The 27,552-nt window shown below is 39.2% G+C and overlaps 1 protein-coding gene across 1 annotated transcript in view; it reads right to left on the reverse strand.

Moving 5' to 3' along the window:
* vegfc (vascular endothelial growth factor c) overlaps positions 1-26,717 on the reverse strand; it is a 48,529-nt gene extending 21,812 nt beyond the window's left edge. Inside the window, exons 1-3 of the mRNA XM_028411386.1 lie at positions 26,319-26,717; positions 3,035-3,263; positions 2,773-2,963 (exon numbers count right to left, since the gene is read on the reverse strand). Coding sequence (XP_028267187.1) covers positions 2,773-2,963; positions 3,035-3,263; positions 26,319-26,435 — 537 coding nt within the window. The 5' untranslated portion in view covers positions 26,436-26,717. The remainder of the gene's footprint in view (positions 1-2,772; positions 2,964-3,034; positions 3,264-26,318) is intronic.
* Between the last annotated feature and the right edge of the window lie 835 nt (positions 26,718-27,552).

Raw genomic sequence — 27,552 nt, forward strand, 5'->3', positions numbered from 1 at the left:
AAGAATATTCTGAGTCTGTGACAGGCTTACTGTAATTCAGTCACTTTACCCTTTCTATGTCATTTGTGTGTTCCCATGCTGGCTGCTAGCATCTTTCTGTTTCACAATATATGTTTTGTGAATACTGTATTTTCTGAACTATAGGGCGCACCGGAGTAAACGTCGCACCAGTCAAAAAATGCGTAATGAAGAAGAAAAAAACCATAGATAAGTCACACCGGACTATTAGTCGCACCAGCGGGCCAGCGTAAATCACTACGATTTTAGCGTAGCGTTGCCTCTTGAATTCTTCTTAACTTAAGTGGTATGGCTGCAGGACATTAAGAGTGAGACACACGCATTTCAACAAGTTCTCAGTCGGAGAAATGATTAGCTTCACTGCACAGAAAGTGCTCCTATAACTCCTATAAACATCCAGTAAATGAGTAAAAGGCGACTACTGTGTGCTTACTGTCTGGAATTAGCGACCTGTGTCACCTATGCTCGTAATGCAAAGTGTGACCAAGCTGGAGGTGGAAGAGAACCGTCAGGAGAGGGACTACTACTACTGCCATTATATTTGAAATGGGACGTCAGGACACAAGGCTAACTAATTGTATATTTTTTTATAGTCGCACCTGAGTATAAGTCGCATACCCAGCCAAAGGATGAAAAAAAGTGCGACTTATAGTCCAGAAAATACGGTATTATGGACACTTGATTTTAGAGTTTAATTTTTTTTATTTTTTCAGCCCAACTTTTACTTGACAGTAGCAGGTTTACCTTGTGGCTCATGTTAATATTATATTATAAGCTGATTATATACTTAGATAATGTTAACATAATGTGTAACTGTTTGTCAATAGGAAACTATATTAAAAAAAGAAAAACCTTTATGTAACATTTTCCTCTAACTACAGTTGATAGCTGCCTGGAATAGGGATGCATTCTGTGACACATTTCCTCCCCATTTGAGCTGTCTACAAAGCCCATTATTATCATATGCAAACCTGATGACCAGTTTGAACCTCTCCAGCTTGATGTGCTCTGAGCTTAGTCCAGAGACCTAAACAGAGCTATAAAACATGTGAAGTAGCAATCTTGATTGTTTACTCAAGTTTCAATGGTTCTCCTCTGAACCTCTAACTGTTATTATACCAAACCCTCTACTTCTTAGATAAACAGTTGTGATTGGCCTGGCACGGACAAGCCCAGATCTGTCAGGTTCCCATGTCCATCACACCTAATCATGTAAAAGAGCTACAAAGAATCATAAACAAAGTCAGAACTGCAATAGACATACAAAGAGGATATCCTCTGGGGATCAGGAGCATTCCATTATAACACTGGATATTTCCATACAGAAGCTGTTTGGCATCACAGGTATCAGGTATTAGCCTTTCTCACTCAGCTGCTGTAACCCTGGGTGATCTATAAGAAATGTTTGTGTGATCTACAACTTCAAGGACTGCTTGCTTTTACTTAATGGCAAAAGTAAACATTTGCACATCAGCCAAGACATCAGCACTAAATTACAGCCACAGCTACTTCATGCAAGATGTCATCAGCTGTTGTTTATGTGGTTAAAAGATTCATTTTGTGTAACATGTGCATATTATGGAAACAGATTCCAACCATGTGTGCCTCCCAGAAAAAAAAATATCATCACCATACTTGTTTAATTTCATTCAATAAAAATTACTTAGTGGTTTGGAGCTGCTCCAAGCATTACCATGTGGATCACATAATATTTACTTCTCACTATTCCTGGCTACTCTGAACATCACTCTGACAGGATGGAGGGAATGTAATGCATAGGTGCATTTATTGCCCTTAATTTGGAAATATAGAATAGAAAACATGTGTCTCCAGTGCATAAGAATGGAGTCAGATTCACGGATTTTATCATAGGAAAATACTTTTCTTTTTTTTCTTCTTTCCTCTTCTGGATCTATGCTTGCATTTATTTTTCTGCAGTTGATGCTGGGACGACAACATGATGATTCAGAATGACCAATACAAGCTTCTTTAAATATAGTGTGCAAGACTTGATGAGTGGTATGGAAAAAAAAGGGAGAACCAGATGCATGATTGATTTTCATTTACACTCTTTAGGAGCAATTGGTAATATAGTCAGATATAAGAAATAATAGGTTGGAGTCTTGTGTTTAAAATCAAAAGCACCATCAGCATCTTCCACTGCCGCTGTTCAAACCAGCATTAACACACACATTATAGCACAAAACACTGGTGGGGCAATAGTGTTTGCTTTGATGGTTATAACTTTCAAAAATCCCAAATTATAAATATAAAAAATAAAATTAAATAATTAAAAACAAAGTCCCATTCAATATAGAAAGAAACTGTAAAAACAGTCCTTGAATGCATCAACTCTGAATGTCAAATCTAGGCATACTATTGTGATATTTATTTAAAAATACACTCAGAATAAAGCATTTACACTAACAAACTGTAAAAAAAACATTTTTACCATTCTCTGCACAACTATAAAGCCATGAATGACTCGCTTGATCAAGCATTTAGCGGATTTGTAGACTTTCTAGAGATAATGTAACCAGAAGAGGCTACACAAAGACATGTGTAAGTGCGTGTTCTCTCTGCTTGCAGTTATTGTGCTCTTTCTATACATGTGCAGGACACACTGAAAATGTGTCAGAGGTGAAAAACGTCCAGAAAGGGCTTGGGGTTGCTTTCCACACATTAAACTGAACCATGACTGTGACACAATGGGTGTTCATTTGAGCCCATAGTAAGATGAAGAATAGTGCTTACAGTTTTGCTGAGGTATCCCGTGGAGATATTCCTGCATTGTTTGTCCTCAGAGTGGCAGCAGCCTCCACATCTGTAGACGGACACACAGGGTGGCTTATAGAAGATGTTTGTCGGAGCCCCGAATTCCCTTCCCACGTCGACACACACTTCTCGGGGTGTACACTGAGTCTTCCTCCATTCTGACTCTATAGCTGCACACACAGAAACAAAAGTCAGAGTTTGTTTTTCGTTGATGAGCCAATTATGAGAAAAACAAACATACTTTTTAGGACTTCCAAGTTGAGGTAGGCGGCAGCAAACATTAGCTGCTCTGTATCAGTTGTTGTCCTCAGGCGGTGAGGCTGAGGCCGCTGGGAGACCCTGGAGGCGGCAGAGAGTTTGGATCTGCACTTCAGAGCGGCCCAGTATGAAGGATAGATAAGACTCATCAACTCGTCTACGCTAGAGGCTGAGCGCAACTGTTCTTCCATGTCGGGCTTTGGTGGAGAGTCCTACAGGAGGGAAGAGAATATTCAGTATACTGCTCTTAACTCTGTACTACCACATCAGACAGTTAGAATTTAAAAGTATAAGGCATTAATGTTCCCTGTCCTGAGTGGCACTAACATTAGGGCCAGAGGGACAAGGTCTGGCTACTGCAGGGGGACAAGGTTTGATGATGTGCAGTCTGATGGCTGATGTCTGTGCATTGATTACAGTAGATCTACCTACAAACCTACCATGAGGTTTTAATAAACATTATCCTCAAGCAACATACTAGCTTTACATCATTTTATTTTAGCAGTACAAAAATAAACAGGACCAGAAAAAACATGGCTGATTTGAGTCAAAACATGTATATGACTGAAAAGCACTAGAACTGGTTGAGACTGTGAGCTGGATCGAAGTTGTGTTTAAATACACGTCAGCGTAACATAGATTAAAACAGGAATGCAGTCCAAGTAACACGTCCTGCCGGCTTTCCCTGGTGGAACAGGCTTTCACTCAGTGGATGTGATGACAAGACAAATATTTAAAAGCTGGCGCATATTAGACAGGAATCACAGTAATCACAACACCTGACAGTTCATAAATTCAGCTGTCCTCTCTTTCACACACACACACGCTACAATCTGGGGTGTCTGAAGTGTGAAAACAGGAGCTGTGTGAGAGGAAATCTGATACTGCTCTCTGGGAAAATCCTGTAAGTCCAACACATATGTATGCTGTGATGTTATAGTGTTCTAATACACCCAGTCTCTAATCAGTTATTAGAGAAAGTCAACGTAAGGGAGACTAAGACTTTTTAAACATTATGTTCCCTTAATAAAGCTAGCAAACACTAGATAGATAGACTTGTGTAAAATTGTGTCGTTTTTGACCATCTATGATGTTAGTAATACAGTAAAGAACAGAAAAAAATAGTACATTGGATAAGAATCCACAGTACTTTACAGTAAACCTTAACCTTGGCTTCAAATGTGAGTCAATCCCCACAGAGCTTTACAGCAAAAATAAACATGTTTACCACATAAAGTATCAACTGCAGCTGTTGCCTCTGTTTATGACGACCTGAACAAGAGTTTTGATTTTGTCTTTTAAATTTAATTATAGTAGTGCATGACCTTTTTATATGACATATGGAGGCAGCATTAGAGTATGAACTATCCGCCCAATAGAAATATAGCCTTCGGTCTAACCCATCACCTAGGAGCAGTTTCCTTGACAAAGCCTACCAGAAGCCTATTGCCCCTAACAATGTAACTCCCAGGCATGTAAACTCCTCCACCATAAAAAGGTGGCGATTCATGGAAGGGCTGGTTCTCCACATCAAGAGGAGCCATTTGAGGTGGTTCGGGCACCAGGTATAACTACCCTGACAGATGAGATGAGAGGTGGCTGGGGAGAGGGAAGTCTGGGCGTCCCTGTGTCCCTGTGTGCGACCCAACCCTGGATAAGTGGATTAAAATAAATGAATGGATGGCCCTGAAATAATAATTTGATGCTGCAACAAGATAATGAGCTTTGTGGGCGCTCTTGTTGGCATTATGGATCTTTATTTATGTACACCAACCATACAGGGAGCTCAGTCTGCTACATATAAAGTCTATTTTGACCCTTATAATAGTTATGACAATGTTACGTGGACCCCCATGCTCACAGGCTGGTGTACTCATTACACACCAGAAAAAAATCCAACAGTTTGACAAATGTATGGCTGGTGTATGTGAATGTTATCTCACTTCCTGTCCTTCAATACAGTTAAATGTATGCTATTGTACTATTTATAATAAACATCAATTTCCACACAATCATTCTGATGGGAACAATATGACTGGTGTGAGCAAGGCCACATCCCTCACACACACAGACACACACACACAGCACACACTTTGTATTAGAGCCCTTTGTATTAGAGGTTGGTCAAACAGACAGTGAAGGAAACAAACGTTTCCTCCTGGAAACAGAAGACTGTTTATTTATGTGTTTCTATATGCATATGCATGTACAATGTATGTGCTTCTCTCTGCACAGTTTCTTCTCCATGGACTATACTTGTCTGTGTGTGTGTGTTCCTGTCTCAATTTCCCCTAATTCAGTGTGTGTTTGGGCGGGTGTTTTCATACCCACACACGCATAAACACACATACACACATCTGTCCCTTTACGTGGGAAAAATCCTTTCCTCTGCCATTACATAGTTTCAAACAATTGAAAATAAAGCAGCTCTAAATAACACCAGTGTCACCTGACAGAGGGCACAGCTTCCTGCTCGTAGGCCAAAAGCAGGCATCATTATAAGGCAGACTGAGGACACCATGGGCTGACATCATTCCACTTGGTCCTTCCTGCCGTTTTGTTGTTTCCTGGACATTAAAAGTTTGGATGGTGTCAAAGTGTTCTGCATGCGGAATGTAAGCAGACCCAAATATTTTCAGCCTGTGCTAAATAGTTGAAATATTCCCAAGTGAAAGTTTCAATGTCCAAACTCTGACAGCAGTTCATATTTGGCTTAAGACTCGAGGCCGGTCCATCAATCACAGCAGCTCATGTCTGTTTCTGTGTTATGTTATGGCTGTGAGACAAGGCAGCGTTTTTCAAAATACTAATCCATATTTAGCACACCATGAAGCTTACATTCACTCTGTATTATGCAAAAAGACTCATCCGATGTTTATCAAATCTTTTTCTGTTCATATATGTATTAAAATGGTTTCAGAATCAGGTGCTACTATAGACTAACCAGAAGGGAAACAATCATTCACAGGCAATCCTAGATCAGCAGACAGATCCTAGATCAGCAGATCTTGTTTTAGAATCCAATTCCAGAGATAACTGCGAGAATTCGATGATCGAAATAGCCCATTTTTGTGATGATACAGACGGCACTAGCAGCAAGTAGCTAATGTAAAAGCTATTGACTAGACACTGAGCAAATGCAAGCAATAAATGGATGGAGTCTATCCCAGTTGTCAATGGGGTATACCCTAGACAAGGTCACCAGTCCAACACAGATACACAAACAATCATTTGCACTCACACTTTAGACCCAATTTAGAGTCTCAATTTAACGTAACAAGCATGTATTTGGCATGTGGGAGGAAGCTGGGGTTCCTGGAGAAGAAACCAGACTTGACCTGATGGTACATTTGTTTGTCCAGTTTAAAATCACAGTCCATGCTAATGCCCAGATTTTTAACCAGTGGACTCAGGTCCTCCTGAGGAAGCTCACCAATACCAATATTGTAATCTAATGCTTTTCTTTCATTGAAGTTGTTAAAGTTTAGAGTCAGAAAAAGGGTTTAACATCCATGATACAGATGTGGTTTCAGTGAGTTTGTTGTTCTTTCTTTTAAGGGCAAGCAAAGCTCTTTCTCTGTCTCTCTGCATAAGTAAAATAAAATGCTGGGTTGCCTATACAGACAACCCAAGGGGGAGCTTGTAAATGGACAGAGGACAGGGCCAAGAAAAGAGCCACGATAGACACTGTAATGTAGAGAAACTCTCAGAAGAGTAGGAAGCCCAAAGGTGTAGCTTTAACTCCTCCCGGTGGGACATGCCCAGAACACCTCCCCTAGGGATCCGAAACAGATGCCTGAGCCCCCTCAGCTGACTCCTCTCGATGTGAAGGAGCAGCGGCTCTTCTCCGAGCTCCTCTCGGGTGACCGAGCTCCTTACCCTATCTCTAAGGGAGCGCCCAGCCACCCTTCAAAGTAAACTCATTTTGGCCGCTTGTATTAGCAATCTCATTCTTTCAGTCACTACTCAAAGCTTGTGGCCATAGGTGAGAGTAGGAATGTAGATTGACTGTAGATTGATCTTTCCTACTTTTGTATTTGATAGGTGAGATAATGTCGATATCCTTCAGATACTGAAGCAATGTGAGCCCTCAACCAGCTGTAGCTTAAAGGTGTAACTAAAACCTGACAAGAGGCATCAGAGCTAAGTTCTTAAAGCTGGCAGTAATGTTCGGATAAGATGTTATTAATATCAGAGAACTTACTCTCCCTCAGAGACGGTGTGTCAGGCGAAGCAGCAGCATGTGTGTGAGAGAGTAGACATAAGAGAAAACAAGAGAAAAAAGCAAATTACACTTAAAATAGTCAAGTTGATGCCAGCGATGCTCATCATAAGAACAACAGCTCATTTGTATCTGATGAAAAAACAAGTAATTTGTATGAAGCAATGAAGTGCATGTAGCCTCCTCCACATTGAATCTATGACCTTATCGCTAGTGGCTTGCATAGCTATTAGCATAGCACATATGAGTAGCACAATAGGTAACATGAATTGATCATTTTAAGTAGTGTTAGTATTAAACAAATTACTTTTTTTCACAATTGCAGTGTGATGGCTGAACAGAAACCCTTTCCTTATGGCAGCATTTCACTGAGCCAACACCAGGCAAGGCCAAGTTTAATGGAGTCACCTGAAGTGTCACCACCTCCAGCCAGCAGACACAGACCAGAACTTTACTTAATGTTTGAGTTAAGTCAATCTGTGTATTTTTCTTTTATTGCATCATTTTCTGATTGAGGAAAAAAGAAAAGCACGCCAACATACAGCGACCATCGTGATTTCTAAAGATCAGCACTGGACATAGAAAAACCCTAGTTACAACAGTATCAAAAGCAGCTGTGTGATCTAAGGGCTTTTAAAATAACAGAATGACTTGAATCAATGGCCAATGACAGATCATTAAAAAACTCCTAAAAGAGCAGTTTTAGTGCTATAAAGGGGGCTTTAAAACCACACTGGGAAACCTCCAAAATACCATACATGTCTGAACAAGACTGTAACAGCACAGCTTTCTCCAAAATGGAAATAGGTCAAGTTTGAGAAAATTGAGGAGCCCGGGTTTGAATATTTTAATAATGGTTGCACTATTGCATGCTTAAAATTAACTGATGCAACCCCAACATCAGCGTCCTCATATTATGCATGAGTAATAAATTCTACAAGAAGTTTGCCATTAACATGCCAAAATACACAGTCTGATTTCCATCCTCTCTAACTTACATACAGTGCAGAACTAACAATCCCAGCAGGACATGTCACATCAAATTCCCTACACAAATCAATCAGGATCAGCCGGATTCCCACTCAGTGCGAGCTGCAAAGCTGATGCCGACCCTGCACGAAACACTTCTGCTATCCCCAGCACAACACATATCACACACGTTAAGAGGCAATGGATATTTCTGTGGACTTCTCTGCACTATTAACACAATTATTATTTAACTACTATAGGCATTATATGATTGCGTTTACATTGCACTTACCAACATTATAATATGATTTTACTGATTTAATTTAGTTGTAATTCTGGTAACAATTACAGGAACAGTCATTTTATATACTATATTTATAGTCAACAAATATTAATAATCACTATTTTGTGTTCCACATGTTCCACATGTTAGACATGTATATATGACCTGCAGTATGAAGAGCTGAATTTTTGCCATGTGACTGCTGGTCAGAATTAAGTCAGGCATGGCCTCTTAGTTGCACTGAAGACAATTTAGAATCTTAGTAGTGCACATGCCTTATTGTGGGCGTATATCTCAAAGAAATATCACAATTGTAAGCTTAGAAATCATTGTACTTTCTTAGCTGATGCATTTAAGAGCCACCGAAAAATTCCTGTTTTTAAAGTTTCTTTTTATGATGAACAGCATTTTTTGTTTTGTTTTGTCTTTTTTAGGCATGCATCATTTTAGGGTTCTATGAAATATCACAATTGCAATTATAGATATGGTTACTTTTTCCCAATTTAAAAAAAGTTTTGGAAATTTCTTACTGTTTTTTGATGGCTCAATATGAGAAACAGTGCTCCATTTAACTGACTCAAAAATACTACGTGTGTAAGCCCGTCCCCCTCCTTTGGATTTTTAGGGTTTAGACCAACAATAGTCACAAGCTGCTTACAAAGAAACCAGCAGACAGAAACAGGTTGGATACGCAGCATGTCAGATGAGAAGCCAGGCAGCTGTCAGACAGCTCAGGTAATATTTGTGATTATGAGAATCCCCTAAGCCTGAAACCAGAGAGTTGTACTGTGTGATGTAAGCAGCTGACATTCATCCACTCTGTCTGAGGGCTCTACTTCTGCAGGTCTGCCAGAGCTCTTGATCTACACTGGCTTTTTTGCACCATGGCTCTGGGAAAAGATCCAGGTTTTGCATCCCAGGAGTCCTGACTGTGCTGTCTAGCTTTCTGGATGATGTGTTGCTGCTCAGAAACCAAACTGTCAAGGAGTCTCACCGATAGTGTACATAAGGCTTAAGTATCCATATACTGTTATCATCTAAATCAGCTAACTCCTGCAGACTTTGTGTCTTTTACTAAAATGTCTAAAGTTGCATTCAAAGGGTTGAAGCGAGGCAGCTGGACTTTTGTGGGCTGTCAACTTGTCCCACCACCACAGCCCCCCTGCAGTCTCATAGTTGTTAGCCAGTCGGTAGACACACCAGACACAGTCAGTCAGACCAACACAGGTAAGTATGGAGACATTTAGAGCTATTGTTTGTGAGTTCCACACAGACCCACCCACTGAGGTCCTCCACCACATATAAACCATGTTTCCCCACCAAACAGATGAGGCTGCTTGGAGGAGCAGAGAAATGTCTGCAAGTCCAGATGCCTCGCTTTAACACTTAGATTGAACGATTTGATTTGATTTGAAGTTGCACCATAGCCTTTGTTAGTGAAACACAATTATGAGGTGCCTTTACTGCCTTTGTGACCCCTAGTTGAGTTGGTACTGAGAGCCTTGACTTGTTAATTTGTAGCGGAAATGTGATCTGACCAATCCACCAGGTGCACTTTCATCTAAAAGTTTCAGCTTAACGAAGATCTACATCCATTATCAGCTAATCACTATGACACTAAAGTTCAGTAGCCAGCGTACCTTAGGGATTATGGAGGTTTGTGATAATAGCAGATCTTCATGATCTTGATCCTTTTTCCACTACACACTTTGAGTCCACCTCTAACAGCAAAACGCACACTCAAGTTTATACACCAAGTAGCATTTCATTTAACATGTTGAAATGTATGTGCACTGTAAAAGAGTGAATATTCCTATAGGCACATACTGGAATCAGCTATTTATATTTACTATTTCTAACTACATTTGAAGCAAGCTCAACTACGTATATATCTACCATATATCATCAATCATTCCTGCCTGTAGTCATGCTGAAGTTCAATGAGAGCATCATTATGGTGAACACTTTGGGTCACTTACCAACTGAGCCTGGTTTAAAGTCACCAGCCCACCTGAGTGCTGTTGCTGACCTGTTCATCTCTTTATAAGCACATGCAGTCTACCATTTTATGATGGACACTTGCAGAGTATAAGTTCACTGCACATCGATCCTTGTTGGATCTATGCTTCTCTGTATTTTTTTTTAATCATTTCCTCACTGCATTTTCTGGGTTAAATAATATATTTAGGCATTTGAGGCAGATCTTGCCACACAACCTGTTATTATGGGACAGGTAATACCATGTAACAGGGATAATGTTAGTAAATTCAAACACTGAGTTTGCTTGTCCCACACACACACAATGAGTGTGTTTTTTAATACTGCAGTGTAGCCAGGGTTTGAGTTTAAAAACATTTTTGAGGTTGTAAAGGTAGAGAATGAACTTTTCTTCAGAATTAATAATCATCAGTATCACACACCCAGTGGGAGAAAGTCACAATGGTTCACTCATATGAGGAGAATTAGGCTTATTTCTCAAAGACACCTGCAGAGGAGTTTCTGCAGGAGAATGACAAACAGCCAGCAGAGCGGATTTTCCAAAGAGGAGGCAGAGCCAGTCAAACACATGGTAAAACACTCAGACACACGGCAGACATGGAATAGACCTGTCACATATTCAAACACACAGCACATCAAAGAGAGGAAATCCAACATGCACATTAGGACATTATATAAAGCAGCTAGGACTCTGTTTTATGTGCAGCTCAGCCAGCTGGGATCATGTGCACTGCTCATGTTACTGATACTGAATTTCCACTGAGACAATAAAGAATTGTATTTTTCTGAGATGTGACAATTATATTATATTATATTATATTATATTATATTATATTATATTATATTATATTATATTATATTATATTATATTATATTATATTATATTATATTATATTATATTATATTATATTATATTATATATTGGCCTCATGGGAAAATATATAGCATATGCTGGTAATATAATAGGAAAAGTTGTTATTATTATCTATGACATAGTATACTGTGATTTCCCTTGAAAACAGAAATAATAGTTATGAGCCCCACAAGTCCCACCTTGATAATTCAGTTGGTTCTATATCATTAAATTAACTAAAATCATTAATAATACAAAACAGACGTTTTTTTTTTCATTAACTGGAAATGCTATGTCCAATGTATTTCCAAAGGCCTGCAGTTCGTACCCATGCATTATGTACATATTTGTGCCTGTTTTTTCAATAGATCTGTTCAGCGCACTCACAGTGGAAACAGTCTTTTTTGTCCTTTCTCCTTATTATTGCCACTAATAAGCATACGGATACCACCACCATGCCTCATATTAGCAAATTGATCTTTAGAACCTGATATTCACCACTTTGCCTTGATTGCTTTGCTTGCATTAAAGCCCTTGTCTGTCAGCCCATGCTGGGGATGTCTTGATGGTTCCAAGAGAGCTTGTCTGGACATCCTGAGGCATCAGTCTGCTATCAAACCTTTGCCTAGAAGTGACCTCCATGATGCAGTGTAACTATTTGTGACCAGTTTTAGCCTACTACATGGCTGACTGTTTTAGCCTACAAATGAAATAGGTGATCTGTAGTATCTGCTCGGTATATTTGGTGAATGATGCACCTGATTAATCCTACGAAATCTTTCTGGCAGAATTTCATCAGCAGATGGCACACATGATGTATTCATGAACTATCCAAAAGGTCAAAGTCTGATAATTCTGCCAGCATCTGTCAATGAAAAATGGTTGATTTTTGGCATTAAATAAAACAAAAAAAATTCAAACCTATTAACAAGGTTTTGGGGGTGATATGGTTCAAAGAGACAGCCTAAAATAAGCTTCTGTTCTTACCAAACCCATGAGCGACAACCTGGGCAACAATGTGATAGCCACACATTTTTTCTCAGGAGTTGGCAGAGACCAAAACCAGAGCTTCACTTGCAATCATTATCTGGCTTTAAGCTGTTTGGTAAAGTCATATATGTTATTGTGTTTACAACTTGTTCTGCTGGGCAAGAAAACAACTACTAAAATAAGCAGTGTACATATATTCTAAAAAGTAGGTGCTTTAATGGATGCTTAGTAAGACTTCAAATTTGCTTTTCTCCACCATACTCGTGTTGATGAGTGTATTTACATGTGTGTGTAGTTAGTGACCACAGCCTTTCTTCTTCAAACAAACCACTACCTCGGTGGTCTCAGTGGAGTCAGTAGTTTGTGTTTTCATTCTCTTTCTGTGTCTGTTAGTTAAAAATTCATCATGGCTGTGTGTTTGTTTAGCAGACAAGCGTTTGATTGTATGTGTGTCTGCGCTGACCCACATATCAACAAGAACTGATTTGGACTGTACCATTCTACCCCTAAACATACGACAGCAACCTGAACACCACACTACCACACCTTGTGTTTTATGGCTCTACAAACAAAGCTGCATTGATGTACACTAAAGAAGATGTAAAGAAGAGAAATAACATGACATGACGAATCTGGTCCCCCCTCACACTTGGTCCCTGCCTGTGACATCACTAATGATGTCATCCAGGACTGGTCTCATAAAGCAGAACCTAAACCAAAATACAACAAGTAAACTCTCCAAACTTAGAAAAGCTACAGCTTGTGCCCAGGACTAAAAAGATGAAGAACGGTTGAGTGACTGACTGTACGAACAGATTCAACAAAAACAAATGTGAGATCTGGTTTTACAGAGTGCTGAAATCTAAATAGACATGACGCAAATATATTGCTGCAATTCACAGAAACAATTGGAATCCAGAACCTGAAACATCAGTCTGGTCACTTTGGTTAAATCTTTGCTTAAATGAAAACATGTCTGATGTTTATCCAAATTTGACATATCAGGTAATGATGAAATAATCATATTTCCTATACAATGATGGAAATAAAGGACTATGTATTACAGTGTTTGTTTCAGGAAAACAGCTCTAAAACCTGATTGAAGGCACTTCAGTGTTCGTGGACCACTGTTTTGGTAAGTTTTGAGAATCACTTTTGAGTCCAACTGACTTCAATAACTGTCTGATGTACTCCTGTTTAGGGTGTGAAGAGATGATTAGAGTCAGGTGTATGGATAAACAATTATGCCAAACAGGTGCTAATGATCATTACATTTATAAGCAGGTTTCATTAAATTAAATAGAAACAGCTGCGCGAGTGGCCTAAAACTGGGTGAAAAACAACCAAAGAGTCCTACTAAGGTGAGGTTGTGAAAGACAAGGTTTCAGATGTGGTTTTTATAGTCGTTTGAGGAAACACAAACAAACAGGCCAAAGGACTACAGATGCACTGGTCAGCCAGTAAATTCCAGATTCTGATCAATTTGCTAATACTAAATTAAGCATAGTGGTGGTACCATCATGCTTAACACTACCACTGAGAGGGAGAAACGAGAAAAAAAAAACAGCGGTGGCTCAGTCAAAGCCCAGACTTAACCCCCACAGAGAAATTAGACTAGATTGGATTACTTAGATAAGAAGGAACTATGTAAATAGAAAATGAAGCTGCATGGAAAAGAACAAGTTTGATGAAAAATTGGCAAGGCGTTGCAGGGCAGTGCACACAGAGGGCCACGAAGCATTCAAGCAAAACACAATGTCAGCTGTCCCACAACAAACTGGTAACAAAATCAAGTCATGAAGCCTTATTGTAAACAGTCAGGAAGCAGCGTCATTCACAACACTGCATCCAGATACTCTAAGTGTTGTTTATTGTGCATTCAGTGCTAAAGTCTTGGCGCAGTCCACCAAAACTCCCACTACAGGCAAAGAGATGGGGCTGAGGTGGGCACTAGAGTGGTTACTCAAATAATTGTATGACATCATAAGTCCAACATCCAGCATTTATGCATAACGCCTAAATATTTTGACTTTAATGTGGCCAGCTAGCCTGTCACCTGTCTCTGCTGCACTAAGGTTAGCTCTGCCCACTCCTTGGTTTAAGGGAGGCAAGTGGTCTCTCAAAACAATGGCAGGGGAAACACTGTTAGCCTTCAGTTAAACCAAAAACAATAGAGGAGAATGGCATCTCTAGGAACAACTATATATATATAGCTGTTACTCCATATAACCCACAGACTCAATTGTTTTCATGGAGACTTGTGTATTTCCTCTGAGGATAGCTGCTTTTTTATGAGAGGTCTGCGGACTGTCCACATGCGTAGTACTAGCATAATGTCATTTATATAGAAATAGGAGTTGTCTGCTTGTCATTGTTGTGTACTTATAAACATCATTGTGGGGCTCCTTACATTTGGTTGGTGAAGAACCTCATCAGGCTCTGGCTGGAACACTTGGGTCAATTCCAGGTAGTCATTCAGAAGGAGTCTGGATGAATTCCAGCACACGATGACTGAATTAGTGTCAGATGACATAATCAGGCTATATGTGTCCTGATGTGCAATTACAGCACTGTGGCCCTCAGACAGAGGTACAGAGACACAAATACCACAATATATTGAAGAAAGGTGCTAAAGGGAACTGTATGTAACTGTTTTTGTATACATCACTATGACTGCATGAAAAATGCAGGTCCTTGCTATTTTCAAGGCACATACATTAAAAGTTATCTAATAGTTACTCTACTTTGCTGCTGTAAAGATATTGTATGATGGCAAGATGTTCCCATTTCTCTGTTGCAAAGACTATATCTTTGAACAACACAGAGGTTTTGTTGCATTTTTGAAATTTAATATATTTTTATGTTAAAAACCTCAGCATGTCATACAGTACTATTCATCATCTACTGTTCAAAATGGCCCAAATGTGTCCCAACATACCTTTATAGGTGATACACCCCTTATTATAAAGTGTTACCAGCATTTTCTATGCCTTTTCAATTTTCTTAATAATACTGTCACTATCAATTATTATTATTAAAAACATGTTAGTCTTCTTAATCCTGTTAAGTCTACACTAGAAAAACATTTTCATCACTTCGTGATCCTTCATAGTTAATGTAGTGTGTATTCAACAAGTGCAATGTTGTGCAGAACTGAAGAAGCCACTTGGGGGAGTGGTGAAACGTCTTCAAAAAAACAATCCTTAAGTCCAGTTGCCTCAATTTAAACTCTTGGAAATGTTTGTGCTCATTTGTCTTATTGGCATAGTAATGTCTGCAAACACCACTACTGTGGAGGAGAAGACAAGCTCCTGAAACAAAGTGTGTTTTTGTGAGAGCATGAAAATGTCACTTGGGATGATAATCAGCACAAGAGTCTGCATCAGCTACACAGGACAGGTTTGAATACTGATGGTACAGTAGCCTGCATACAGTTGTTTTCAATTCTTTCTTTATATAGTTAGACTGTTAGACTCGGTTCTGATTGGTCAGTTTGTTTCTGAAAAGCAAACTGCTGCTATGGGTGCAGTGAACACTATCACCCTGTCACCCTGTAGGGGTTAAATTTGCTATAATGACCTGCTGAAGGCACATCATTCCTCAGACCTTATTTACCTTGCTATAACACACAATTTAATAAGTTTCCATTAAGACCATTTCCATTATGGTTCATCTTTTGTGATTATCTTGTGTTCTTCATAATCATTTTGTCGAAGCTTAGGTAAAAGCACATCAAATTTTTTCTGGGAAGACAACAAATTGCCACATCCAATCCTGCAGCTGAGATACTGCCACTCTTCCTCTCACCGTGACGATCTCATTTCATTATGCATTCTGACCTCGCTGACCTGCTTTCAGCCCTCATTCTCTCCTCATTCCCCTCATTCAGCCCCCCCACACATCCCATTCAGTCCCACACTGCATGCCAACCAGTGGGGTCTGCAGGTCAGTCTTTAGAGGGCCTGACACCAATTGGTTAACCTTCACACATCAAAACACCCTGAATGAGCTCTCACATACTTCAAGCTCAAGAGTCAAAAAGAGAGACCACAGTGATCGTCAGAGAACAGCAAACTCAGAGCACACATGGACCAATGTATCATTTTTACATGTTGACTTTTTAAATATAATAGGTCCAGGAAGGTTTTCTGTGAATAAATTCACTGATTACCACACATTGGTTTAGATGACACAGATAGATTGAGGTTAGGAAAGGAGGTGAGGACTGAATGAGTGAGACGGGGATACGAGGTGGAAAAGGGAGGATGACTATCAGGTTACATTAGCTTGGATTAGATTTGATTTGTGTTAGTCTTATGACAGATGGTAGATTACAAAAAAAGATCATTTTTGTGTATTTTGAAAAAAGGTGGAAGGAAGGACAAATACAGGCTAAGACGTATTGCCTAAGCATGCAGTAGGATTTCAGATGACGGTCTATTGGTCTTTGAAATGACCAGTGTGTGCATGTATGTTACTCTGATCTGTAGGCTTGGCTGGGATTCTAGCCAAGGAAATGTTGGAGAAGAATGGGACAATTTTTCTTCTAACCACATAGTATATGTACATTTAACCAAGTAAACTTTTAGCACACACTGTTTCTATACATGTTTATACATGTAGGTAATGTTTTTATGGCAAAATGTTTATAGTAGATGAATTGCTATAATGTAAAATGTTTATGAAAGTTGTCATGACATGCATGGTATGGAAAATATCCAATAGTGTAACAGTACAAATGATGGAACTGTTTACTCAATGGCCAAATCACCAAATTAGTACCTTTCAAAATCATTTTAAGACACAGTATAATGCATGATATGCATGATTTATTTCTAATAGCCTTTATCCCCTGTGCATCGATGACATGGGATTCAGGGGCTAGCTCCAAAAGTGAGTCAATCTCCATAAAGCTCTGTGTTAGAATGTCCAACTTTACAGCAGAAACCAACATGTTTACAGCCTGGTGCAAAAATAGACAGCCAGACTGTGACACTGTCAACATGGCGGCCGTCAGAACCTCCCACAGGGACTCAAAATAGGTCTTCAAAAACCTATGGGTGATGTCATAGATATTTCATCTATGGTTATATGCACACTCTTTAAACTTCTAAACCTAACCAAGTCAGTTTTATGTTTACATTTTATCTAAGTAGTTGTAATAACTAAACTTAACCGAGTACTGTTAGGAATATGTGAGTATGTAACCTGACTGTCAAATAACAAAAGCACCATGTTTAAGGTAAAGGAAACAGACAATACACAAATGTAGGGGTGTTGCAACTTTCTGCCTCTTCATTCAAGTTAAAAAGGGGGTTTTATTCCTGAAGCGTACCCTCTACTTTAATAGTCTGGGTCCTTCACTAACTCAATCGAAACTACAACTCTGATTATTTCACAACATAACAGATTAGGTGCTGCGAGTCATTCTGGTTGTTTTTGGCTCAAAAGAAGGGAACGGAAAGATAAGGGAAGGCTGAATAGAAGAAAGATGACCTTTCTGTAGCAGAGTGCAGACAGCTATGAAATGAGGATGACATTAAAAAGGATGATTCAAAGTCAAGTGTTCTGACCTGAGTGGCTCTATGTGTGTGAGAGAGAGAGTTTCGGATATAAAACGCACATGTGAGTAATCTCACCCACCTGGTTTCTATCAATGATGATTAGAGATCAACACACACACACACACACACACTACAGCCTGAAGCTAATTAACATGAAAATGTTTCTGACATGGCATTAGCAAAGATGACTTGTGCTAAATTTGTACCGCACGATAAATACAGCAAAACTTTACACTTTAAAATAACTATTATTATATACTCCAGATGATTACATGCAGCGATGCAGGTGTCTGTGACAGTCACCATCCAAGAGAAGTCAAGCACATTAACACATTACAGGCTATTTAAAACCATCATAAATTGTTGTTGATAGATCTATATAGATTGTTCACAATGTTTTGGGTATAGCATCCAGCATTAGTGTAATACATTTTAGTATGATTTATTGTGTTGTAATATTATTGAGCTATGGCCATGCTTCCCTGTCAGCTGCTCTTTAAACACACATGTCTGGTTTCAGATTTTTTCTTTCTTTTTTGAAATGAGTTTTAACTCCACAAGTATTAGTTGTTTTAAATTTGTTAAATTATTATTAAAAAAACATAAAAAAGCAATCAGAAGAAAACATAAAAAAATCAGTTACCCTTAGCTTTCTCAATGTAAGGGTCTGGCCATGTCTGGTTTGGGATGATTCCCTGTTGGAACTTTAGACCTTATAGTATAGATGTTGTTGGGCCTTCTTAATAACACTGACCATGTAAGATCCTCTATGATGTAGGTTCTGAAAAAACATCCTCTACTTCAGTGCCCCCCCTGTGTTTTCTGAAGTCTATTATGGTATGTTTTGTTCCAATGTTGTAAAACTACACCCCCATGTTGCCCCCCTATATCAAGCCTGCTAAAGGCCTAAACATCATCCATATACTGTATAGTCTCCTATCTTCACCCTCAGAGTGAGACTGAGCTGGCGGTCTACAGAGAAATCCTAGAAAATTCCTGCCAAATGGTTGCTAATTACACACCACATTCTTCTGCTGACTCCAGCGGGTTGTGAAATATGGGTGAGAGATATAGACAGAGAGGGAGAGAGAGACAGATGAGGGCAAAGAGTTGGATGGAGAATAAATAGAAAGTCAGAGATGAAAGGGGCTGGGAGAGGACAGGGTCAAGGCTAAAGAAAGAGAACTGATATTGTTCTATCCTTAGACATGTCCACTATGATGAAGTGAGTGATGCAGCCGCTACAGATTACACGAGACTGTGACACAACTAAAAATCATTATCAGTTTAAGCCGACTTCAGCAGAAGGGAAAGGTTTTGTATTTGTTTTTTCATGCTAGGTGAGAGGGAAATGCACCCTGAACACACACTGTTTCGGTCAACACGTCAAAAGTTGACAACATAGTTGGAAATTTTTCCACACACCCTGGAAACAACAGTGACATTTTTACAGGACGAGCATGCAGACTCATCACTATGTAAGTTTAATGAGAACATTTAGCATATTTTATGAGGCACCGTTGTAACTACATGTCAATATGTTTGGATGGAAATGCAAGCACTAATCATGTATAGTAGAAACATGAGTGCTGTATGCTGAGCTCTGTAGGAAACACATAAAATGTGTTTTTTTATGCAGAAAAGTTGGAATGCTAATATGTCAGGGAACAGCTAAATGAAATTACAGCATGTAAAAATATACATTTATGGTTGCATGGTTCTAATAATTGAATTTTAAGCCATGTTAAAGAATGTTTTCCTGCCTTCCTAGTAGCCGCTGGGTCCCGTTCATTTGCATCTGATATACACATCAGCATTAATCTACTGTCAACACAGAAGCTTTAAAGCATACATTCAAAATAATGTGCCCAAATAGTTGGCAGTAATGTCAGGCAATTAGTAGCAAATGAATGTAAACATGTTATTATATTACAAAGACAAATATTATTTGTCATTATTGTCTTCAGAAATAAATGTTAAAACCAGATTGAGCAAACATCTGCGGCTCAAAGAGGTAATTAGAGCTGAGAATCAGGCCAAGAAGCTGAAAAATACTACAGTTCAAAGTGGAAAGATAAGAACAGCACTGAAAAGCTGCCAGACAAATAAAAGGGAAAATTCTACTGCTAAAGAGATAAAATGACTGGTCATAAATATTGAAAAAAAAATGGAAATCTGTGCATCAACAACACCAACAATTACACTGTGGTCATTCCTTCTTGGCTCATTGCTACTTCAAACAGCCAATCAGAGGCATTAAAGTGGAGTTATACTAATGCTGCACTCTGGGACAGCTTATGATGGCCATAACATAAAGCAATCGAGCGTATGGTGTGTGTGTTCACACAGTAACAAAACACTTTTCTTATAGCTCTCACTCTCGCTGTTTTTCCGTTTCTTTAAAAAACCATATACTCTCCAGCATTTCCCACCCAGATGTTTTCATCCAATAGAAACTGTCCGCTGCAGACAGTGACTCCACCAGCTGTCCTTGCTCTATACCAGACAGCTCTGCACTGGCTTGCTCAGCACCTGGGGATACAAGATTCTTGGCTCCGCTTGTCTATCCCCCATATTTACACCTAATCATTTGCATCATCTACATTTTTGGTCTGGATGACAGTGTATGACTATATGAAAAATGTTGATGTCCTGTTTGTGGTGGAGCTATGGCCCTGAAGTACACCAGATGACACAGTAGACTTTTGCAAGCAAACAAATGGTAAACTGCTAGAAATCTTTAAAATGCATGCTAAAAAAGCTGCTTTAGACTCTCACTCTCTTTAGACTCTCACTGTCTAAAAAAAAAGAAAAAAAAGAAAAAATGTTTCAGCATCTTTTAGTGCATTGTTTCGTAACCTGGACAAACTGGTACACAGGTACACCAGTACCAGGTATTTGTTGTGGGATCAATGCTACATTTTTGTTCTGCACCCGATTCTAACTATGAGTCAATGTCATACTTATTGCTTACATATGTCAGATTCTAAGAAGTAATGACAAAATTACCAAATTATTGATGCATTATGATCAAGTTTTGTTTACATTACCTTTAGCAAAAGCAGTGACCTCAGTGATAAGAGATAAGGCAGACAGCGAGAATTAAATTTGCACTGCAGAAGAGTATGAGAAATAGATAGCCATGTCATCTACATATAAACAGATCACAGCCTTTGATAGATTTTCATATATGAAGAAGATCACTGGTCCTAGTATGAAATCCTGGGGCACACGTTTTCGATACAAGGACCCAGAAAAGTGGCTGCTGATGTGCGATGTTAAAAGCCTTGAACTGTTGTGACCTGTATATATATATGAACTGTACACACATCTAAAAACATATAAAGCACATAATCTAGTATTTATTAGCTGAAGGACCTTTACATATATTGACAGTAGATCAGAAATGGGCCAAATGTTAGAAATTTCACTGTTGCAGCAGTTAGGGTTATGCTCTAAAATAAGAATAAAGCTTGTCATATAATACTTAGCAAGTTGCCAATAAAAATAAGCAGGACTTAATTAACATTAAAGTAGGCTGTTATGTTGCATTTAAAAAAAAAAACTTGTTGGCACTCACTTTTTTGCCATGTGTGGTAGAGCCTCTTTCATCTTGCAGTGGTATTATTACCCTCCAACAACATGTTATTTTAAAATACTGTTTGGTGCAGGATCAGTAGGTTGATAGGGCTTACCTTCAAAAAACATCCAAAGCACTGAAGCAGAAAATGTTCTGCTCTTGCAGGTCAAAAGGAAAACTACATGTGTAAAGCCAAAGAAAACATGGAGGAGAGGTAAAAAACAAAGAGGAACCACTAGGAAAGTCGTGAAGACAAATGAGAACAAGGTTCACTAGAAAGGCTGACCGGGGATTTTTCCTCCACTAAGAAGCCAAATGTAGTAAATCAAATGAGTCGAAACATGCTCAGGTTTTGTTGTTGTTTTAGTGTGCATGTTGATGTTATTAATACATTTCTGACAGCACTGTTCTGAACTCAAACATGGATTCTTCCAGGCTAGAACTCATACTGGTATTGTTGGATTTGCTCCAACATGATACATGAAGGACACAAAGACATCTCAGCATGACCAGTCTTTACTATCTTGTAAAGATGTCTTGCTAACAAAGTTGTACTGATATGTGCTGTGATACTGACTGAATGAATGAGAAAATGACACTTTCAAAAAGCTCATATAGTACAGTTGATTGCCATTAAACCCCTATCATAATCATCATAATAATACAACTTTAGCTGGTTCAACTGCAGGCTGACATTCAGTTTGGTAGCCTGCAAACTAGAGCTAATGCTAACCAAACAGGGCTTCATCAGTGGCTTAAACATAACCAGCTATACACAGCTAATAATGAATACAAATCCTATACTCGTTAAGGTTCCCACAGTAGCCTCAAAATCAGCTAACCAAGGCAGCCATTACTAAATAAGTAACTTTACACAGGCTGTTCTCATTAAATGTACATGATTAGCAAAGGGTTGAAGTGATGGGGGTATTGGAGGTAGGTCACTTTGCACTTTGCTATTCTCAAGCGCTGTCACCCTTAACATCACCCCTGCTAAACCTGCTTCCTGCAAACAGCCCTGCCATAACATGGTTTTCATACTTGAGCAATACTAAAACCTTACTAATTACTTCCTTACTAATAGCCCTAGGTTTTACTCTGAGCGGCTCATGATGCTGCAGTCGACTAAAGCCAATGCAAATTGAGCCAGACACTGGGTTGCAGTCTCTGCAATTGCAACATTGTGGTGTAGTAACAGCAGCTCATCCAAAGAACATTGACACTGCACTGACTTGGATCACCAGCAATGCAACCACCAAGAGAGATAAATATTGGATAAATGGCAGGGAGTCCTTGAACTATTGATAAAAGAAGAGAAAAGAAATCAAAAGAAGGAGTAACCTCTGCAAGGTTGCTGATGCAGCAGTGTTGAAGTTGTGGGAAAATCACTCATGTCCAAGCTAGTATGCTAACAATGCACAGTCTTAAAATCCATCCACAGATCTGCCAACAAAGATGTAAGCTAATGACACTAGCTTGATTGACAGTGTTTGTAAAGTTTAAGGGGAATGTATTGAGTTTACAGTCCATTAAAACAAGAGGGTGAGTGAGATAGTGAGGCTATGTTCTCCAGACTAACCAGACTATATATATATATATATATATATATATATATATATATATATATATATATATATATATATATATATATATATATATATATATAGGTTAAACCTTCTATTTAAAAAAAGAGTAAAAATGGTAAATATATATATATATTTACCATTTTTACTTTTTATATCTTTTTTTAAATAGGAAGGTTAAACATTTAACATTTAACAAGTAAAGAGGCTAGAAACATCTGTGCCGTGAAACTTCTAAATAAAGCTGAACTGCTAATACAAAGGCTGAAATTGACCTCACCCCTGCAGCCCTTGCTGCTTTATCTTCAAATGCTCAAGTGAAAAGGCATCTGCTGTTTAATCCCCCTGACACCTCATAGCTACGTGCGTGAGCTTTTCTCCTGACAGTGGGGATGAGCTGGTTGAAATTCCACAGACTGATGGGAGCTTTAAAGGTGGAGGACAGAGAGAGAAACTCATCATCCCAATTAAGACTCTACTGTGATCAAATGGCTGCATGCTACTGCTTAGCACTCACCCCATGACCCCCCCTCTCTTTTGCCCCAATCTGCCTCTGTGGAAGCTACTCACACACACACACACACACACACACACACACACACACATATACACACACACACACACTTGACCCCTATGACACCTGCCTCCATTGGCTCTTTTCTCTGGCTAATTTGAAAGTACCCCCTTCCTAATCCTCCCCCCTCTGCCAACCTCCCTGAAAAAATGCTCACTGCCCTCTCTCTCATCCAGTTTCTCTGTTAATTCAGTTCAATCTGTCATTCTGGCATGACATTAAAGAAAAGGTCTGTTACAATTGCACTCAACAGATGGATAACATCCATTTAACAAAGCCGGTTAAGAAGCTCTCCTCTGTGTGAAAAAACAATAAAGTACCGCTTTACAGGGCGATACATAAAATCAGTGTTTGTGTTCCTTGACCTTTGAGATCCAGCGGCTCAAGTAGAAAAGCCGCAGCTAAACATTTAGTGATATCCTGCACTGCAGAACAGATGACTACAATCAGTTACAAAAACACAATTAAACCGAGCTGGCTGAGGCTTCTCGTCCTGAGCGCTGACTGTTAGTAACATGCCTTTTATTTTCACTCGTCCGAAGCCAGACACATCAGGGAATAAAAGTTGGAACGTGAACAACAGATAGTTAAGAAGTGTAAACCACTCAAGGATGGGATAGAAATCTTTAGTGGCTTTTTGTTACTGTATATTTTTTACATCTGGATTTGCAGGAAGTAGACGGCTAAAGAGATATCCTTGACTTGAATCAGTCAAGCTCTGCAAAAAATTTAAAAAATGGCAGCAATTTATCTCAAACTCCCCAGACCATACACAGGTTGTCCTGAATAATATCACCTGGTACTTCTGAACAGCATTAACAATTGGTAGAGTACCACTTAAAAATGTACATTTGAGTCATCCAGTCTGTTAAGAAGAGGGTACAAAGTCAAGGTCTTCAAAAAAGCCTTTGTACAGACTGGGGAAAAGTCTGAACATGTCTGGTAACGAGAACAGATTTGTGTTTTTATACGAATTTCAAGCCCAAATGTGAACATAATCCAATATTTATATCAGATATCGCCCCTGATCAGGTGCTGTGTATTAGGCCTCATCCATAGAGCTGATCATGCTTGGATGTTTGTCCACTGCAGGTGCGGAACATGGATCCAGGAGTCAACTGCATGGAAATATTTCAGTCTTGCAGCACCGACGACCACGGTAGCAAAGTACATGGTATTGGATCAGTATTTGCAGAAACACCTAACTCAAGTTTCAATGCCAGAACTAAAAAAATGCAGATTTGTGCATCCGTAGGTTTTTAAACCTTTGGGCGCTTCATCCACACAGATCCTGTGTTTTAACAGCTCAAAAAATGCTAAGCTGCATGCGCTCACTCCGACAACAACAAACTATGGAGCTTGTTGTTGCTTTTACAGGAAAATCTTCTGCTGCTCTAAAAGCCCAGTGAGCCGCAAGTGAACAATAACTATGACGTTTTTAGATCCATGTTATTCTCTTTACATTGCACAAGTTTTGTGTGCATGCCCCATGTCTTCTTCTGTTTTTGGCATGTGTCTGTGGTAGCGTTACAGCGCCACTCCCAGGCCTGGCGTATGTACTATAGCGTTTCAGTGATTTTGTGTGGATATGTGTGGATGCACACATTTTGAAATAATGGCATCCTTATGGAAAAAGTTTTGGAAAGAAAAACCAGAAATCGCCAGAAATAAATAGCTAATGCTTACTACAATATTCTATAACTAGAGCATCAATTTTACTGGGGAACAAGTTCAAACAGCACTAGTGTCACATGACAATTCCAGAATTAGTGCTTCAGGCGCATGTCAAAAATTCAATTAAAAAAATAATTCTAAACAGATGTTATGGACCTAATATAGGTCTGATTGTGTGTTTCTCACCTCAAGGTTTTTAGGACCACATTTCTCTGAACTATTTTCAAGCTATAAGAAACAGTTTAGTGAGCTAACGCTGCGGTTTGAAAACCAGAAGACCAGTGAAAGTGACCAATCAGATGCAGCCAGGAAGACCTTGCTAGTCTGTCAACTTAATGATATCTGCATTAACCACAAACCATAAAACAGTAAGAGTGAACAGGAAGTGCTAAAATGCATTTACAGGTGTTTGGACTCATTCCTGCAGTAGTCTATTAGATATTAAACATCTACCATTGGTAAATGTGGTGTCAAAGCTCTGGACATCTATTATTTTAGTGTTAATATACAGTATGTTATATCACTGTGTTATCAGCAGGTGGCTCCAAGTTGTCTTTGTGCACAATACAGACATCAATATTACAGATGCCTAATATCAAATATCATAAGTGGCCCTGCAATTCATGAAAAGGTTGACATGACAAGTCCGTAATGATACATTTATCAGCAAGACCTCAGTATAATATATAGCCCATATATGAGCTGAGATGTGTCAATGGGGAGAGATTGTGAAGACAGCATTGTTAAACAATAAAGTCTATACAATAAAGTCCATTAAAAGAAGAGAAAAAACATCAGGATTCACGTGTTGGCCCCTGAGCCACGCTGGGGCCCCTCTGTATTGAAATAACACAAACAGATATCCAGCAAATAATATCACCAATGATGATGTGTGTGATGAACCACCTGACCGAGTCCATCAGCTGAAAGTTTAGTGCAGACACACACTCGCTCTCACGTTTTCTCCTCCAACTTACCGGCTCGTCCATCTGCTCGTGTTCGTAGTATTCATAATAGTCGTTGTGGCTGAGGTCGCTGGCGCGGTTAGTGTAGAGGTGATATGCCAGTAAAAGAGATATTCCCAGTAGGTGCATGTTTATATGAAGTCCTTAAGCGTTTATGATCCGACAACCATAAAAAGGGGGGGACGGAAAAAAGAGCCTCCCCGGTGTCTGCGCGCCGCGCTCCTTCTGCCGCTGATAACGCTCTTTCATTTGGCCTCTCTCCTCTCTCTCTCTCTCTCTCTCTCTCTCTCTCTCTCTCTCTCTCTCTCGCTCTCTTTCGCTCTGTGTGTGTGTGTGTGTGTGCGTGTGTGTTTTCTTTGTCTCTGTCAAGGTCCAGTAGCCTGCTCGCTCCTCAGAGGGCGCGTCTGAACCCCGCTGTGGATGAAAGCCCAGTCATATGGAGACAGATAAATCCGGAGGCTGTCGCGTCAATTAAGGCCGATAAAAAAGCACAATTACAGGAAAACGGAGGAACTATTTTCAAAATAAAAGCCCCCACGCAGCGTGGATGCCAAAAGTATGACCATACAGTTCATATAAATGTCTCACTGTCACACGTGTTTTTCTCTCTATTTCAAATGCAATATATGGACACGTATCACTGTATATGGACTTAAAAAATACATGTACATTTATGTGCAAAGTTTATATAAACCCTGTTTAAATTAGGTACAACTTCATGTACATGTTGTAAGAACGTTACATTGTAAATTGTCCAAGAGTTTAATTCGAGGCAACTGGACTTCACAACTCCCCCCAGTGGCCTCCTCAGTCCTGCTGAGTCCATGTAAACTCTTGGACATAACATGACCTGGATGGATGAGAGCATCCACAGACATACTTAAAATAAAATAATAATAAAAAATAGCTAATGAGATGCAGGGTCAACCTGTGTGATGCATGTGAAAATGACTTAACATGTCTGGATCTTATGGCTCCTTCAGCATGTAGAGGTGTGCTCATAACCTTAACTTAACATTCATAGACTTTACATAAATATGATGTTGCTACTACTAATAAAATCAGTTACAGATATTTTCAATTATTATTATTATCTTTAATATCTTTATTATATAAGACATTGGTATTGGTGGATATTGGCTTTAAAATCAAATTTTAGCACCTGTTCCCAAGTATGTCCATGTGGAGGATGTAAAGTGTCAGATAATGGCTGGTAGCTCAGCATGGGATATGCTGATATATTCAG

This window comes from Parambassis ranga, chromosome 1, assembly GCF_900634625.1.
Source record: "Parambassis ranga chromosome 1, fParRan2.1, whole genome shotgun sequence".
In the NCBI taxonomy this organism is placed as follows: Eukaryota; Metazoa; Chordata; class Actinopteri; family Ambassidae; genus Parambassis; species Parambassis ranga.